This window comes from Gavia stellata, chromosome 5 (assembly GCF_030936135.1).
Source record: "Gavia stellata isolate bGavSte3 chromosome 5, bGavSte3.hap2, whole genome shotgun sequence".
Lineage (NCBI taxonomy): Eukaryota > Metazoa > Chordata > Aves > Gaviiformes > Gaviidae > Gavia > Gavia stellata.
This window is the reverse complement of record NC_082598.1, coordinates 7,769,109-7,784,100: the sequence shown is the minus strand read 5'-3', so window position 1 is coordinate 7,784,100 and position 14,992 is coordinate 7,769,109. Positions and strand designations below refer to the sequence as shown.

The 14,992-nt window shown below is 38.2% G+C and overlaps 1 protein-coding gene across 1 annotated transcript in view; it reads left to right on the top strand.

Moving 5' to 3' along the window:
• The window catches only part of CTBP1 (C-terminal binding protein 1), a 193,028-nt gene that overhangs the window by 167,807 nt on the left and 10,229 nt on the right, over window positions 1–14,992 (top strand). Inside the window, exons 4-7 of the mRNA XM_059817428.1 lie at window positions 1,116–1,322; window positions 7,228–7,442; window positions 11,381–11,511; window positions 13,709–13,836. Coding sequence (XP_059673411.1) covers window positions 1,116–1,322; window positions 7,228–7,442; window positions 11,381–11,511; window positions 13,709–13,836 — 681 coding nt within the window. The remainder of the gene's footprint in view (window positions 1–1,115; window positions 1,323–7,227; window positions 7,443–11,380; window positions 11,512–13,708; window positions 13,837–14,992) is intronic.

Below are 14,992 nucleotides of genomic sequence, written 5' to 3'. Positions count from 1 at the left end.
GAAATTATACTGTATATTGGTTGTGATCTCAGTCAGCAGAACTGAGAGACAAACATTTGTGGGAGCTGATGGTTAGAAAGAAAACATGTAGTAAAATAGAATGAAGAGAGACAAGTCAAAAAGGACACACACTTTTTCAAGTAAATATTTTGCTTTAACTGCTGTACATCGAGTTCTGGGAGGTGGAAAGCGGAATGGGATAACTTGCATGCACTTGTTGCCTGACCTGTTTCTTGAAATAAAAAAGGAATATTGTGAGTCTTAAATCAATCCACCTTCCACAGTTGTCTGTGGAAATCTGTAATGGTCTTTTAGCTGCTTGATGTTACACCCTTTTCAACTAGTAACTTTTCAACTATTAGGAATATGGACATAATTTTGCATTATCTTTACATGCCACGCAAAGGCAGATTTTCTGTTTCCCTATTGACAATTAGATGGGTTTTCTCGTTAATTTGAGGGACCAGGAAAGGACTTGGATTCTGTCTGTCATAATCTTACAAAGCTGTGTGCAGCACAAAATAAATTGTCCCTCCCTGTGTCATGATTACCCATAAATGAATTGGAAATACTAATAGTTGTTCTGTGAGGGCTTCATAAGAGTTGCTGTCATTATAAATGATTTTATCTTTTTTATAACTTGTATAGATAGCTTTTGGGAGGGTATCTGCTCAGTGGTGGGAAGCTAACTCATGCAATTAAATCTAAACAACTATCACTAACCGCAGTGTTGAGAGCAAGGCAGATTTCTCTTTGCTAGTCAAAACACCTAGCTCAGTGCTTGTAAAATGCTTACCGAGACCTTGACTTGTGTTCAAAACTACCTGATATCTTCAGTACTTTCCTTCTGTGGTTTCAGTGGTCTGTTTACTGTTTGCCTTAGTTTGCAAACACAATCAATAGTAATTAAAAAATCAGAAAAAAAATGTTTACACATGTGTTATCAACTATTATGTCAAGTATTCTGTCTGCCATTACAGTCAGAAACTTAGTATTTGTGCAAAATAGGTGTTGAAGTATCTGTAAATTTAAACATCATACTCCTGAATTGCTGTTAAATGGGAAAAAGCAAGAAATGTTTGGCAACTGGTATCCTTTCCCCCCATTCTTTGCAGGGATCGCCGTGTGTAATGTGCCAGCTGCCTCGGTAGAGGAAACAGCAGATTCTACCATGTGCCACATTCTGAACCTGTACAGGCGAACCACCTGGCTTCACCAGGCTTTGCGAGAAGGCACAAGAGTACAGAGCGTTGAACAGATTCGGGAAGTGGCTTCTGGAGCTGCCAGGATCAGAGGGGAGACCTTGGGCATTATTGGATTAGGTATGTTGGCTTGGAGAGGTGGTTTAATACACCTCGCCTTCCGTTCCTTTAAAAAACTATGAAGATTTGAGCAACAAAAATGGAACGCTTAGTTCACTCCTTTCCATGTCAAGCATCTGTGCGATATCCCTTCATTCCTGGTGTTTCTGTCTCACATGTTTTCCCCTTAGACATCATCATTACCCTCAGACAACTTACTTTGTTGCTGATATTCTCTGAATTCTTTGAGCTTCTGAGTTTTTTGAGTATCTTTCTGCTGCTGTGTTGCCTGGTGTCAGGCGCACTGGTTGTAAGAGAAGGAGACACCATCACTTCCCTTTTCCAGGACAAGGATCCTGCTACTTCAGCCCAGTGTCACATGTATATGTTGTCTTTCTCGTCTGTTGTCGTATCTGGTTCTGTTTGTGCTTTTTTCCTTTCACCATTTTTAACATATCTGAAAAGTCTTTGCCGCAGTAACAGCCTGCAGAGCAGTTATTTCGTGCATTGGTTTGAGCTGCAGCTGAAATTGTATTTCAGCTCAAATGAGAGGAAAAATGTATGCAAGAAAGTTTGAAATGTTTGCAGACCTAATAAAATCACCTACTTACCTCTCTGAATGGCCCTAAATGTGTTTCAGGATCTAACAGATGGACAGGCTTGCTTGAGATGAATTAATTACTGTCTGTTACAGAAGAAGAGAAGAAAAACAAGCAAGTCAGTTTCTATACTAAAATTATTCAGTCATGTGCTTGTCTTATCAAAGATCTGATAGATTGTGGATGTAATTGCTGTGGTATTCACCCACAGGAGTTAATAATACGATTTTGACAACAAGGCATCATACTTAAATGACTGTTCCAGTTACACATTGCTGTCAAATAACTCAAGCCACAAACTCTTACTTTTGGAAGCTGAAAATAGCTTGGCGTTACATAGTACTCATTTAAATGAGTATGCAACACACCAAAAACATCTTCACAGTCAAAGAATTGCCTTTAAAATATGACTTTCAAGAAGTTAGTCATGAAGTTTCTTTCTCAAATCTATACCCTTGTAATTAGGCACCTCATTTAAACACACAATGATTATTGCACTCACAGTCACAGCATCTGTACATAAATAATAGACAATCACCTGCAGTGTTTTAAAAATGGAAATGCATACCTAGTTTTTGAAACTTAAGTCTTGGCTCACATGCTATGTGCATATTTGCTGGAGATACCTGTCCTGTTGGCATTGCATTTTTTGTATTGAACAGATTCCAGACTGAGATTAGAGAAAAAAAAAAAGACTTCCTTAAGTGAATTTTGTGTTTATTGTTTTTGTTGCGAATGATTGAAGAGTATAGAGAAACAAATGGATAATCAGATTGCCAATATGTGTGTAAAGCTATGTAAAACGCTAGGTTTTGGTTTTATTTTTAAAAAGCAAGCCTTTTGTGTGCATGGTATATTAAAAGGCTAGTAAAATCTGATTTTAAAGGTACACATCTGTTACAGTTATTAACCAGTAATTTTCTTTAGCCTTTTATGGTTCCTGTTTCTTTTCCTACAATAGAATATTCACAATTTCAAGGAAAATTAAGTTTTAAAGTCCGTTTTTAAAACTTCCACTGCGTTTTTTGGTGCATGTGTGTGAATAGGCACAACATTCTGATTCTGACCTGTTCTAATGAACTCCTGTGTAGCTATGTATTAATGAAGAATAAAAATGCAGTCTTAGAAGATCTGGAAATAGTGCTGTACTAGACTTTACATTTGAGCACTTCAGGCACTTAGCCTGTGATATATGCTCTTTTGTATTACAGATCACTGCAATAGGCTACCTGTCTCTAGTTTTAGACTAAAATGTGTATTTGCAACCACCTTCAACAGACTGGTGCCCTTAGGTTATGTTTCTCTAGTAGTGGCCTCTTCCCTGTCTGTAGTTTTGCCTCAATATATTATTCTATGATTTAGACATGTCAGCATCAGAAGTGATGAACCACTAAGAGGCTATGAAGTGAATGTACTGCACACAAAACAAACAGTTCTCATCATCTGTTACTAAGTCCTTCTTTTCACTTGTTCTGTGTAGTATTGCTGTTTCTGTCCTTTCTTGTTAACGTGCATCTGAGATCATCATGTATCTCAACCACAGCTATGTTTCTCTATTCTTGTCTTAAACTTGTGGTCTCTTCAGCAGTGGGTTGCTTAAATTTATCACTTTGCTGCTGCAACAGCTAACTCCAGACCTTCTTCACATCTGTTCCTGGGCTTTTCTCTAGTTTTGCCAAAGAGAAACACCCTAGCTCTTGCCTATCTCTGTGCTAGGGAATGACTATGTCATTCCCTCCAAAGCTTCAGCTACTCACTTCCTTATCCACTGGTCTCGCCAAGTTTCATGACTCACTTGCCTTTTTCTTTCCATCACCCACTCTCTTTTCTTTGCCTCCTTTCATGCATATTCCTGCTTTGACACTTGGTCTATCCTGCTTAATCCTATTACTCCACACTCCTCCTTTAAAGTTAACCCCATCTCTCATCCTCTGCTTGTATTGAGCTTGAAGATAAGCAAGAGACTCAGCAGTGTAATGCCTCCTTCATGTGCTTGTTGGATGCCATCCGTCATTGTTTTGTTGTTTGGTTAGCCTCTGAGCTCCTTAGGGCAGAGCCTGCGTTTCTTTCTGTCTTTATGAAGTGTGTGATTCTTTGAGCCTTACATAAATAATAATATCACATCATTAAATAGCTGTTTTTGTCACTTTTAATCTTTATTATTATCCAGTGTCCTATATTTCAAGTGATGCATCACAAGCTTGGATACTAAGCCCTGCGTTTTTAAGAAAAAAAAAAAAAGCTATCTTTTCACCTTATATCTAGACATTTAGGGTTTTTGTAACAAGGAGAATATTTATGAGCAGCAGCATGCAACTGCTTGGATGAATAGATAGCTGGACCTAGTTCTGCTGTAATGATAATTTTACAGCAGTGAAGGCAGTGAAGTCACACTCCCTTCCCCTTCCTTCCCAGTTACAAATGCTGATGACTAATAGCTAATGTATTTCCTCACTCAAGAGAGGTGAAATTCCTCCAAATACATTTGTCTCCGCATCATAATGAATGTCATCACTCAGTCTGTCTTTCCTCACCTGCTGTATTCTCTCAACAGTCCCACGGTCCTGACTAGATGTTGGCCAAAGTACTGATCTGCCTTATCAGACAATACTAAGGCTTGAGAGTTGGGTGGAATTACCACGCAATAAATGATGTACCCTTAGCAGTCCTACTAGCTCTCTTAATGTGCTCAGCAGGAAATGTAACAAAATGGCACTCTCCACATTTCAGAGTTCTCCAAGAGGGAGGAAAAATTACCCAGATTCTCCATTACTGTTGCATAGGGAGGAAAGAGCTGCTAAGAGAAAGCACTTTTTCTTTCCATGGAAGTCTGCAGGCAGGTCATCAACATTTCCACGGTATCGAGGGCATTTTATAAAACTTTGTAATACCAGCATAGGGTGCGCATTCTTTGCCTGAGGGCTGAGCGGGGGGGGGTCAATGACAACTGCAGCTACTATACTGTCACACTCAAATAGGGTCATTGGCAGGGTCAAGGTGAGAGACACCTACAAACTGGGAGACTTGTGGGGAGTGGATGGGTCAGACTGTTGCAGGAGACCCAAGCATTTTTGATGAGTCTCTCTTCACACTTCTCGTGTCACTGAAATGATGCATGGGCTTTGCTACAACTTTATATAAATCTCTAATTTCTAAAATAGGCTTTTGTTACTTACTTCTGCTTTTTTTGTAATTGTATGCAACATGTCTTTCTGCATTCTTCCCGCACTACAGACCAAGAAGTTCATTTAATATTTTGAACTTCAGAATTTGCCTTCCCTAGAAGCAGCTGTGAATATTCATAGCAATTGTATATGCTTGTAAGATAGAGTTGTCCTGAAGGTGGGATGCTTTGTGTGCTGTTCAGTTGTTCTTGATGTGCTGAGGTAGGTTTTGAGCCACCCCTCATGCCCAGGAGGGTCTTACATAATAGAAGTTTTTCAGGAAAGGAAAAAAACATTGTAGGTTTGTGGTTGTACTTTATTGTCGGACTGTAGTTTAAAAAGGAATTGGCAAATTACATGTGTCTGCCTATGTATTTGTCTAACGACTAAGACTAAATATGGATTGTCAATTGCAAAAGAGTTTCATCCCATGAAATAATTATAATGGGACAATTCTGGCTAGAAGTACACGCGTGTGATTCCCAAGTATTTCGGGAGGAAACTGCGCACATTGAAGAAGGCTTTCGTTTATTAGCCTGGTTGCAATGAATGGAGAGTGTAGCTTTAACTGGAGAGTGTTGTAAGAGATTTCACTGTTGAGAATCCCCTCAGGTATTAGTGTTGTAAATAGTGTAAAAAAGAACAGATGACAGGATGTTGCATGTGAAAATGAATGGAGCTGGAGTAAAAGCGATAAGCTTCCTTAAAAAAAAAAAAATTGTTTACAATTGCGTGACTGGTTCTTTGAGCTGTGAACATGCCAAAATTTGAAAATAATACAGTGTTTGTGCTGAAGTTGTCTAATTCAAGTTTATAAAAAAACAGCTTGAAAAGCAAACAAGTAACATGTACGCAAGTATTGAAATAGAAGATTTAGAAGAGTATTTTAACTTGATGTCCCCAAAGAAAAGCAGACAGCCCCCATCAGATTGACATACTGTTTAATATTCCAAGCACATCTGTCACTAAGCACTGCAGAATTGCTGTGTTCAGGTTAAATGATCAACAAAAAGCTTTCTTCCTGTGGCTTCTGAAGTTTATTCAAAGAGAAACTGAAAAGCAGAGGGAAATCCCTTCAAGCACAATTGGAAAGAGACGGGATTTCCCTGTGTTAATTTGATGCTTTTTTGAACAAACTTTTGAACAAGTTACAAAAGAAAACTTGCTGATTTTTTTTAAAAGTGAGACATGATTATTACAGTGTGTCTAGTGATGCTTTTGAAATGTCTTTAACAGTTGTAATACTTTAACACGAGTTTCTAGTGTGTAGTCTTCTAACCTGAAAAGTGCGTTAGTTCTCATTCTTCAAGATACCCTTACTCACTAGAAGTACTCATTCACTTTTTTTCTCTGTGTTTTACTGGTAGCCTGTCAAAGGGAAATAAATACATACCTCCTGATACATGCGGCGTGGAGTCATGCCCAAACAGCAGTTTCAGGCACAACTCTGAAATACGACAGTAAAGGAAGTGGAACAGCGAAAAGCTAAGGTCAATGTGAATACCAAGTGGTACTGCACTCTTCTTAACTAGGTGCTATATGATGGACTCTGTTTATTCATCATCTAGGTAGATGGATACAAAATTTTTTAAAGCCTTAGATGACAGGATTCTTGTAGGTATATTATTGCTGAAAGGATGTTATTAAAAATGAAAGAAAATACTAGTTCAGAAGGGAGATTCCATGCATTGAGAATGGTTGAGCTTCAGATTAAATGTATTATCTTTTATTGCATCCATTTTTGAGGATTGATTTTTATAGCTTTTTATTAAAGCCAGGTGGTCTGACATGGGTAAGAATAAGTCTTTTGCAGGATGTGTTCACAAGCAGTAATGTTTTACCATAAACAGGCCCAGCAGGCAAGCCCTTGCATTACACAGATTATTGCAGATTACGTGACATCTTCTGGCATTTCAGATCTCCAGTTGCAAAAGGTGCAAACCTCCTGCTTTGTTTTGAATAAGGCAGTGTGAAATGGCCCACATGTAACATTTCTTACTTTAGTGATGATTTCAATTGGATGGGAGCTGCCTCTTTTTTATCCTCTCCCAGTTGCTGTACAAAATGGTATGGTTTGATACAAGCATTTGCCATAGGAAGGAGGCGGCTACCTTACACCAGCTGTTTCACATCTGTTCTCATTGCATGTTTATCTTGTTCTAGGGCGTGTTGGGCAAGCAGTAGCATTACGTGCCAAAGCCTTTGGCTTCAGTGTGATTTTCTATGACCCATACCTCTCAGATGGCATGGAGCGTGCTCTAGGACTGCAGCGGGTGAGCACTTTGCAGGACCTGCTGTTCCACAGTGACTGTGTTACCCTGCACTGCAACTTGAATGAACACAATCATCATCTTATTAATGACTTCACCATAAAGCAGGTAATAATCTCTTTGGGCATCCTCCACACTGTTGGTGGCTGACACTGTATTGCATTTGTTTATGTAAACAGGCAGATTCTCATTTGAAAGAAATTTCTTTTCCTTTTGCTACTTGGAGATCAAGCAGGTTTATAACTGATGAGGAAATAGCTGGTGGCTAATGTATTGTTGCTTTTATTGTCTATTTTGCTCAGTAAAATTGCATTTGTGGAAATAATTTGCTCTTCTTAATGTTGCTCAGATTTAATAAAGTTGCATTTATGCAAAAGCACTTTTTCTCTGTCTTCTAGTAGCTACTTCCTTTACCTGTCTATTTTCAGGTAGCAATTCTGCCTTTCACTCTTGTTCCTCGGTTTGAGTTCTTCAGATGCAATTTAAGGATTATGACTAAATGGCTCCCCCCTGTGCTCAGTCCTGGTGCTTGCAGAGCACTTCATGGATGGATCGCATTTACAGCATTGCATTATTTGGAAAAATAATGTTTCTTGGAATTAGTACTAACCTCTCCCTAAAGTTTTAGGTAATATTAAAATAATTCCAAAATCTAGGTGTAGTAACTGCTCCATTATTGACTAATTTGATAGTAAACTTTTCCATTAAATGTTTAGCTTCTGCCTCCAGCCTCAGTGTAGGTTAACAGCAAGTGACGCTGAGATGTAAGAATACAGGAAAGAAACTCTTAAGATAAAATAGTTGATTTTGCTCTTCTTTGTATCTGTAGTGTTTGTATGTGTGGGTAACGATGACTGTAGCACTCTTTTGCAGTAAAATCATTGCTTGGCTTCTGTGAAATAGTTTGCACCTAGTACTCTTGAACTTTAGGAGAACTGAAGTAATTACTGAACATGTTCCACGGTCATGTAGGATCATGGCAGAAAACTGACGATATAACACACTTCTTGATTTGAGAGTTTAGGGATTTTGCAGATCCATCCCAACATAAAACCAGGGTTTGGGATTTAAAACTCTGTAAAAATTAAGAACTGTAAAATGCAAATCTCTAAGAGAACAGAACTCTGTCACCCTGCCCTGAACGTTCTCTTTCGTTGTGTGCTCAGATACATTTAATGGTTATTACATGGTTAGATGTTTTTGCAAGCAGACATCTAGACTCAAACAGAATCATACTGGATTCAGTGGGACTGTCTGGAGGCTTAGCAGTCGTCACTTATTATACAGCAGGATGTGAAACTTGGGCCAGTGTATCGCAGGAAATTTTTGAGTGGTGGTGGATAAATGCGATGAGCTTTGGAGAGGGCTTAGTGCATTATCGGAGAAACAAAAAAAACAGGTTAAAACTTGAGTGATACGATCTGAAATAAAATTAATATAATAAAGTTTGTACTGGAAAGGATATCATAAGCATTTATCTTGCTATTTGTTATCCTTCATGATTAAAGCAAGGATTAAAATGTTAAAAGATAGTTCTTGCTTTGAATAACAGTTTGGATGAAGCAGTATGTATTGTAACAGCTGATGTGCAAACCATAAAATTGCAACACCTCTGACTGCTTCGTTTGCATAGAGCAGATCTTCTGAATATCTATCAAAAAGAGCAGAATAGCTTTTTTAGGCTGACAGATGTTGGAGTTGGCCTAAAATTTTTAGAGAGCGTTGCATGCCACTTTAGTACAATGTTGCATGCTCATGTAATAACCAGTTTTTAAAGAAAGTACGGAGGATATGGTGCATCTCGTTTCACTAAAGTCTCACCCTGAATTTTGTTTAGAATCTGAAATTACATAACCTTAAAATGTCTTTGAAAATTTGGTGTGAGTCTTCTCTTTCAGTAGCTTTTCCTTTTAATTAGTCAGCATTCTGCCTAGCCATCACGCTTGGCCTTGTAATCCCAGAGTAGCTCAGAGAAGTGTTTCAAGCTTGTGTTTATTGAACTCATGGTAATCAAATGCTCTGAAGAGAAGCTGAGGTCATCTTTAGTTTTACAGATTTGAGAAGAAGACGCTGCATTTTAAACGCAAGACATTTTTAAAGCAGCTGTGCAGGTTTAGTGTAGGTGAATTTAACAGCCGTCAGCAGTTCTAGCTGTGAAGCTCTTTCAAGCTTCCACCCATTGTTAAGTGTCATCTCCAGCTGCATCTACCCTTATAGTTTATCGTGAGTCATGTAATTCATTCCACTAGAATGCATTTATGCAGCCATGTTCTGTTTGATTTGGACTTGTCTTAGTACTAGCTTTAGAGTTTTGTAAATAGTCCTAAAATGAAAACTCAAGCAAGGTTATTAAGGTTGGACAGAAGATTTTAGCAGGGTTTACTTTGATTAGAATTTTCAAGTCCTGCAAAGGGCATACAAATACACTAGTCTGTACTTAAAACTCAAATTATCTGTTTGCAGGAGCAGAGAAATAGGCAGGGTGTATAAGCTCCCATGAGCCTATACGGCATGTCTGCACAGCAGGTGTGATTGTCACTTGGGTGAGCCCTCCTGTGCTAGTTTTGATCTAGTTCTCACAGCTGACTTACGTAGTGGAGATGCAGTGATGATTCCCATCGGGAACATCTTGTTGTTACGAGACCAACTTAAGATCATGCCACCATTTCTTCACGGCTCTAATTCCCAAGTTAATTACATAAAACTAAAAGAAGTATCCCTTAGTTCTGGTCCTGTAAGTGTAAGACTTTGGTTTTGCTATGCAGACCAATAGATGGTTCTCCTGTAAGCCCAAGAGTCTGCAAATGGAGAGAGGGAGGGCCACGCTAAATTTAGTGAGTTGGCCAGTAAAAAATGATGGGTTTTTTTCTTATAAACTTGCTGCAAGCATATGCATGTTAATTGTTTAGTATTTCCTATGATCTCATGTAAAAAAAAGATTTGTAGCTGACTTTCACCCAAACCTCCTTGTTGTTCATCAATTTGGCATTTTGAATCAGTCTTTCAGAGTAAGGATCCATTTACATAAGCTTTAGTTTGATGCGTAGGTTTCAAGTAGTTGACTTGGTGTCAAAATGTTGGGGTTTTCTTGTTCTTATGGTGAGAGATGGACTCAGTACAAAAGAAGATTTTTGTCATTCATCTTCACCATGGTTCCTGCTTTTCATATGCTTACATTCATGCACAGAAATGCTTCTGAGATCAGAAGCTGTGTTTGAGACATCTGGTAGAAGATGAAGTATTAGGGTGGCTGGAAGCAGGATGTAGTAATTTATTTTTTTTCCGTACCATCTCTCTTATTTAAACCACCACTTTGTTTTCATGTTGTGGATATATTATGGTGTAAATTTTTGTAGTTCTCCCCACACAGTGTCATCTACAATGCTAATCTGCACAATGCACAGCACAGCTTCTCTCCTGGGCACACAGCATTCTCAACCAAATTCATTTTCATGCCTTTTAATTGAATAATGTACGAATTCTTTAGACCTTTATTTGAAAAGTCTCACAGGGAGGAGGAAGCTGAAGTAACAAAAATAAATAAAACATAGATCTACTGTGTTTTGGCAGCTAAAGGAAAAAGTGTTTGAAAATCCAAAAGCATTGATTTTTCTGAAAAATTCATGTAGGCTTTTATTTGTGTGAAAGTTTAAAACCAGAAAATATGAATTTGTTTAAGAATGTGCTGTAGTTTCTGTCTCATGCAATTTCACAGTGAAATAAAAAGGCATAAAATGATCTGTCACTTTCATATGCAGAGTTGTATCTTTTGATCATGTTACTGCACAATATCTGAAACAACGCTTCTATTAAAAGACACTGCTTACAAGAAACAAAAGGTTATTAAGTGCTGTGAAATAGCATTTTATGTTAGAAGCATCACATTTTGTGGTACTTTCCGATGGAAAGGGAAGACAACTGTTACAGGTTAAACCAACTGAATAGCCTTTGTTGTAATGGATGCTTCTTTTGAGTAAAAAATAATGCCACAACGATTTTATTTCATTTATTTTTATTTCATCATTCTTGTTTTTAACTTTCCCTAGATGAGACAAGGGGCTTTCCTGGTCAACACAGCTCGAGGTGGGTTAGTAGACGAAAAAGCACTTGCACAGGCCCTGAAGGAAGGAAGGATACGAGGGGCAGCCTTAGATGTACATGAGTCAGAACCATTCAGGTGCTTTTCCTTTTCTTTTCTTTTTATTTTGTTCACTTTCTTATTTTTAAGTCTTAGTGCATGATACAATCAACAGCAACAAGTAAATTGGGTTTTCCCTTCATTTGGTAGCTAAATACTCCTTAGTAAAGCAACATGAATCTGTGCAGCACTGGACTAATGCAAATGTAGATGGAGCTTGTGTATGTGGTCAGCAGTGAAAAAAGTGACATCCAAGATTTAATTCCTTAAAAAAAAAAAGACAATGGGTTTATTTATTAGACATAGCAGGGACTTGGGTTCAAATCCTGGGCATGGCTTTGTGTCATGGCTTTGAGGCAAGCACTCCTTTGTCATTGATGCAACTCTAGAGGCAACTAATGTTGATGTCTGAACAGACTCTTTCAGAAGGCAAAGAGTTGAGATTTGGTGTGAGAAGTAACTACTTTATGACACCTTTCTGCAGGAAAAGACCTACTCTTGTCCATATTGCCTCTGCAGGAAAGCTGTGAATGTAACATGTTGCAAAAAGATAAGGAAGGTGGTCAGCGTGCAGGTTTTGTTTTGTTTTACCCTTTATCAAAGGAGTAGTAACTCTGCTGTCATTAGCAGAGCTGGTAGCACAAACTTTAACTTCTGAATGACACTGAGAAGTCCAGTGTTTCAGGCAGAAATGTGCCACTCCCCAAAGTGGCATTGGTGTTACAATATCAGCACTCCAGATCAGAAACGAGCCTCTTCGATATGTCCTTGAGTCTTGAGCCTGACTTCTGACTTACAGTTAAGAGAATAGACTGCTGTAGCTTAGTGCTTGTATGTGACAAGCCTTTTTAAGTTTTTCAGTCTGGGCAGGGAGAAATGTTAATTTTAACTGAAACAATCCACGTAAGTTTTTGAAGAGAAACAGATTCAGGACTTGAGGGCAGGTTGTAAAGACTGGCGAGAGGATAGCTTCTCTTGTGTCAGCTTGGAGGGGGAATAGAAGCTTTAAAAAAATAGAATAGTATCTTTTTAGGTAGAATTTTTATATCTACTGAGGCACAATGCCACATCACAAATACTTAGTTTTATTTATGCATACCCTGCATTCATTTACTTCTAAATGTAGTCATTACAATGCAGTAGTGCTGTGCAAAGCCAGAGTCTTAACAGCTCAAGGGACCTTCAGCTACATACATTCTTCCCAATTCAGATCTCAGATCTGCACAAGCAGACCATTGGACCTATAGGAAGCCCCATTTACTGCATGGAGATGCCATCTGCAGAGATTCAGTTGCAGGATTACAGCCACAATTTCCTTTGGCTTCAGTGCTGCATGTCTATCTGATTGCAGCATGCAACTCTTTATTCAAGAGTTTTGCTAGATACTCTGATGTTTATTGAACTACAGATGAAATCTATCATTTTATGAATTATGACCAACTCTGAAAGCACGCTTTTATCTTGAAAATATTTGTTCCCCTGTTGTTACAATTGACTGTAAGATTATTAAAACTGGAAATAAATAGGAGGAGCAAGTTTCCATTATTTTCAGTTTCTTTATTCTGTATCTGTGATAGCACTTCTACACAGATTCATTGCTTTCCCTGAAAATCAATCTGTAAAGTAAATTTCCTTCTTTCTGTGGAGTTTCTATAAAGGAACAGGAAAGAAAAAATAGTTAAAAATAACAGAAAAAATAGCTGAATTATCAAAAAGAAGTTGAGGCTGCTGATGGACACACTTCTTATTTGAAAATAATTGCAAGATTTTTTCTTTAAATGACTAAATGTCACATTGACAGTGAGTCTTGAGAGAACAAAGCTTTGTTGTCTGATGCAGTAGAAGTAAAACTGTGATGAAATGGACAAATGGAATGGCATCCAGAATATATTTGGGTCTTGCTTTATGCATTTCTGCACCAGAACTCGAGTGGCAGTGGCTGTAGTTAGCAATAAGTGCATTGGACAGAAGTTAATGTTGCTACTATACTCAGGTTATACCCTTTGAGTTTATGAGAGGTAACTGTTGCTTATTTATACCATGAATAGTGTATTAAATTAACTGATAGAATTAAAACCAAACCCAACAAGGAATAGAAATGCAATTCTTTTCCATTGTAGAAATTAATCTGTGTATATACAAATCCATCTGGATCCTCCCCTTATTCTCTCCCCTTTTCTCCCCCCCCCCCCCCAATATTTTTTGTCATTTGATCTTGTTTTAAATCTTCATTTAGCTTTAGTCAGGGCCCCTTGAAGGATGCACCAAACCTGATCTGTACCCCACATGCAGCCTGGTATAGTGAACAAGCCTCAATTGAGATGCGGGAGGAAGCAGCACGAGAGATCCGAAGGGCGATCACAGGTACTAACTCACCTTATTAGCTCCTTCACTGCGTATTTCTTTTTAACAACCTTTTTCATTCTTCAGTCTTGCAAGATGCTGAAAAGAACAAACTTTAGGTTCTGTTTACCACTTCTAACATTTGGAACATAGAAACTAGCAAACACCCACTAAGTCTGTTCTCAGGACTGGACAGATAATTTTGGAGGTTCATAGCAATTACAAAGAGAAGGCAGGCACTGCAAAATAAATACTTTTTCCATATAACAGAAATGTACTTATATGTGAAAAATCCGCTTTTTTGTTGTTGTTGCTTGTAAATATTACCCATTTGATGGGTTTGACTGCATGTCATCCAGATATTGCTGTTATCTTTCATAGGTTTTCCTAGATGCCCCCTTATACTTGTGATGAGCAGTTCTGTTTCCTTTATTCTTCTCTTTTGGGCTCCTTTGTATTTTCTAGAGTTCATCCAAATTTGTCTTGGAGGATGGTCTGGAATTTCAGTGTCTTTAAGGCTGTAATGTTCAGAGATAAAGCATCTAGAGCTTCATGCTGTTCCTAGTAATGCTTACATCTCGGCAACTCGTTCTCTACGTCAAAAGAAAGTTTTCAGTATTTTGTTGAGAGGGTACTCCATTTTAAATGTTCCTCTCTTTAAAGCATTGCTAAAGAGGTCTGGCATTTTAAAGAGCAAAGTCTCTTTGTTATATAACTACCATGTAATTGTAAACTGTTCACATAAGAGAAAACAGTTACGTCTTGAACATGCACTGCAGTTAAATAAAATGAGAAGAGTGAGCCATTTGGCATTGGTTTGAATCCCTTGTAGCCTAAAATAAAAGGAAGGATTTTCATACTGGAAAATGATTCATTAAGCACTAATGTTCTCTCTTCAGTAGGACTTTGCTGTTTCCCCCTTGGCAATATAGACTGAATGCTCTGCAGACATGAAGGGCCATCTGTGTCACCTTGAGAGTAGCTCAGTGCCAACACATTGCTCTGCTGTACGAAAAGCACTAGCAGTAGCCTATGCTATATCTTGTGCCTAGAGAAGCTGGGCAATTTAGTTTCATTTATAGTCTGTGCAGAAGGAAGATTCTCCTCTGGATGGTGATTAAAGGCACCTCTTAAACTCCTGATCTGAATTGCCCTTTACAGGACAATTTCTCTGTTT